Source organism: Anguilla rostrata, chromosome 5, assembly GCF_018555375.3.
Source record: "Anguilla rostrata isolate EN2019 chromosome 5, ASM1855537v3, whole genome shotgun sequence".
NCBI lineage: Eukaryota > Metazoa > Chordata > Actinopteri > Anguilliformes > Anguillidae > Anguilla > Anguilla rostrata.
This window is the reverse complement of record NC_057937.1, coordinates 566,451-570,000: the sequence shown is the minus strand read 5'-3', so window position 1 is coordinate 570,000 and position 3,550 is coordinate 566,451. Positions and strand designations below refer to the sequence as shown.

At 43.0% G+C, this 3,550-nt stretch overlaps 1 protein-coding gene across 2 annotated transcripts in view; it reads right to left on the bottom strand.

Annotated features, from left to right (window-relative positions):
• chrna8 (cholinergic receptor, nicotinic, alpha 8) overlaps window positions 1-3,135 on the bottom strand; it is a 49,160-nt gene extending 46,025 nt beyond the window's left edge. The window contains exons 1-2 of one of the 2 annotated variants that reach the window (XM_064334503.1): window positions 2,127-3,135; window positions 1,877-2,007 (exon numbers count right to left, since the gene is read on the bottom strand). In XM_064334503.1, the coding sequence (XP_064190573.1) occupies window positions 1,877-1,946 (70 nt within the window). In that variant the 5' untranslated portion in view covers window positions 1,947-2,007; window positions 2,127-3,135. The remainder of the gene's footprint in view (window positions 1-1,876; window positions 2,008-2,126) is intronic. The other variant, XM_064334504.1, reaches the window with a different exon arrangement.
• Window positions 3,136-3,550: the final 415 nt, after the last annotated feature.

Genomic DNA, 3,550 nt, shown 5'->3' with positions numbered 1-3,550 from the left:
GATTAAATATTGATTTATTTCCCAGTTAAAACTTCAGAGCACAAGCTTGTAGTACTGTAATAAAAAGGGGTAACTAAACTAGGCCACAGGTGTTTCTCTGATACAATGCATTTAACTCTGTTCAATCTACCCACAATGCACTTTGTCTTTTTATGTATTATTCTACCAATCTTCCTGTTTTATGAGGAAGTCACTTTGATATTTAATAGATTTCTAAATTTAAAAAAGATTGTACTGCCCAATCAAGTAAACACACAATCATATTCAGTATTTACAAACTATAATTATGTTAGCAAAAATAGCCACTTATACAGGAACTCCAGTCAAATATATTGTTTGATATATACATATGATTATATTTTTCATACAGTATGTAAAGAGTCACCCCTGTGTTATACTAAAACTTTCAATTTAATGGAGATGCCACCCTAGATCATGTGGAAAAAATCTACATAAGTTGGTCACAACTGATGCTTTATACAATTTACAAAGGCTTATCCTCCATCATTAGTTTGTATCTACTCAATCTATTCATGTTTTATCTATCTATGGTACATATGCGAGTATAACCAGATCCCTAACAGTGTAACTCTTCCTTCTTCTCAGAAACGTCTATCCATCCATCCATCCATCCATCCATCCATTTTCTAAACCGCTTATTGCTGGTCAGGGTCACAGGGGTTCCAGAAGCCTATCCCAGCATGCAGTGAGTAAGACGCTAGAATACACCGGACAGGTCACCAAACCGGCACACAGCACGCACTCACACACACACAATGCACACACAGGCCATTCACTCAGACGTTCGCACCTACAGCCAAATCAGACTCTCCAATTAGCTTACTGCATTTGGACTGTGAAAGGAGAAGGGAAAGACTGTAAAATCAAGACCAATGTGTTTGCAGTTTCGCAACGATATCTTCACCATGAAATAATTAACTTATTTCTTGAGTGTATGAGTTCCCGACGCTGATTCGCCGTGGCGCACGACGCCGAATCAGCTAAGCTCCATTCCCTCCCTATTGTCACGGTTTCTAGAAACTATTATTCACAGATTATAGCGCAGAATGAAGGCTAGTGCTCCACATTTTTATGAGACGGACACTGGGCTCAATCCCCCTGTGTTCGTGATGGCGAGACCAGATGTTGGCTCGGTATTAAAAGGTCGGTGCGCCAGAGGGTGAATCCCGCGGAACACGCGCTGTAGTGCGCACACTGGTATCTCCCCTGCTCTCTCTATCTTTCTCTCTCTAATAAACAATCCGCTAGCAACAAAGTAAATGGCCTTTCTTTCCCTCCTTTAAAATATATTACGGCAGGGTGTCCTGCTATGTAACAGAGGGCTGCTGAAATTGGTACAAATGCACAATACCCGTTATGGAAATGAGTGAAATCCCCCAAAACAGTATTGCACTGTGTAAACAACAGAAGCAAACCGACGCGAACGTCATATGCCACAATCCAAAGGCTGGCATTAGATTCTACAGTTTAAAAGGACGCGTAAGCTTGAGTACACTCTGTAGCTACAAAAAAAACATTTTAAAAGTTAAAAATGTATCATAATACACGAATTGTTACCGCACCTCAGAGAGTAGAGAAGTCACTTTTTAAGTGATGTTGAAGCACTTAAGTAATTTTCTTATGGTTCGAGGCATAGCAAGTATCAGACGATTGATTTGACAGGTACCGGTCCTGTCAAGTCCGGTGCAGTTACATGCAATGCTTTTAGATGCACTGACTTCACTATCAAACATTTTACATGTTTGTTACTGATTATTAAAAGCAACGAAAGGTCGACCACCGGCATACATCGCAGGTAAAGGATGAAGATTTACACAGGTTGATTAAGCGAGACAAAAGTTAAGTCATAGCCAACCTTTGAAGAGAAGCGACGTCCACACATAGAATCCAATGTAAGAAAATCCCCAGAACTTCCGATGCTGCATCTTTTCCCCTTCAGTAAAAGGAATCCGCCGTATCGTCGTGTGCAAATTGGCAAATTGGAGTCTGACGGAGAGGAACAGGATATTAACATTTGTTTGGAGACAGAGGACATAAACTCTCTCTCCAACCCTCCACCCCCGCTACACTCTCTCTCACACACTCACACACACGCACACACTCACATTGGTTTTCCCGTTCACGTCCAACTTGACGCTTCAAGCAGTAACTTGAAACAAGTCCGGTTTACCTGTATATTAGTCCTCCGATGGCATTGCGATACTCTCGAATGTTTTTTTTTTAATGCGCGTGCATATTACTATTCCGGTTATGACCGGCGTCTGCACTCGAACGCGCTTACGGTAGACGCCAGTCATGGAATGTCTGTGCTTCCGCGAAGTGATGTAGTTTATGCCCGTGTGTGTGGAAGTCTTCCAGGTATGCGTCTCATGCAACGCGGGTGACTGTTTCAAAGTTACTTCGTGAATAAAAAAAACCCGGATGAGTAGGACAAAACGATCACCCCGCTAAAACGTGCCAGTAATTAGATAATTCAAACTGGAAATTGCAGAAACATTTTTTAACCTTAAAGCAGCAAGGAGTTCGCAAATAAGAAGACAGGTGAATTTATGTCGATCAAATACTTTAACTGATCAAGTAACTGCCTGGGGGAAGGGGGGGACAATATAACCTGTGGCTATCCCAAACCAGCGTTGGGGTTCCCTGGTTTATGCAGTGCTGCCATCCGGTTTACTGCACGCCTGGATTCTAAATTCACAGGGACCGCTGCAACAGCACACTTCTCCTTGAGAAACATTGAGACTGACAATTCCCATTCTCTGTCAGGGGTGCCGAGCATTCACTGACCGGTTGAGGAGGAAGCACATTCACGAGGTCGGCACAAACGTCTCTCGGCATTTTTGCAAACATACAGCCGCGCGGAGCACGCGGCTTTAAGTGTCGCGACTGCACGTTTTTTCCCGCTATCACAGTCTTATAGGGCTGCAGTTTGGGGTCACGACTGTGTTTGGTAAAATAAAATAAAGTGAAATAAAATAAAAAACGGAACAGCAAAGTTGTTAGCTAATGTTTCACTGATGTTATAGTACACTCTCAGGGGAGAGAAGGTTCCAAAAGGCTCGTCTGTGACAACATAAAGAACTAAAAAATGTTCTCCTATGAAGACAGGTCAAAGAATCGGTTTTTCTGAGGAAAACCAGCAATAGCCAGCATTGTGTGACATTCACACACAGTCCCCGAACGGATCCTGAAGTGCTATAGAAGCTCTCCACCCGTGCGTGGTGCTGAATTAACACACCGTTCCATTCACGCGCTCCAGAACAGTGACAGACGAAGGCTGAAGGTTTCTGCCCAGCTGTGAGCAGGAGCAAACCCTGTCACTCACCAGACCGCGTCAGTTTTTTAAATCTCACCGAAATGTACATATTAACGGTGTATATACACCCGTGATTGACTAAAACTTCACAAAATGCATTTTATTGTCTGATTTTTTTTCTCGTTGGGAGCAGCCCGTGGAACACACGCTCTGGCGTGAAGGTGAGTCCCAAAGCGTTCAGCTGAGAAATCTCATTTACACCCACACAGCCTC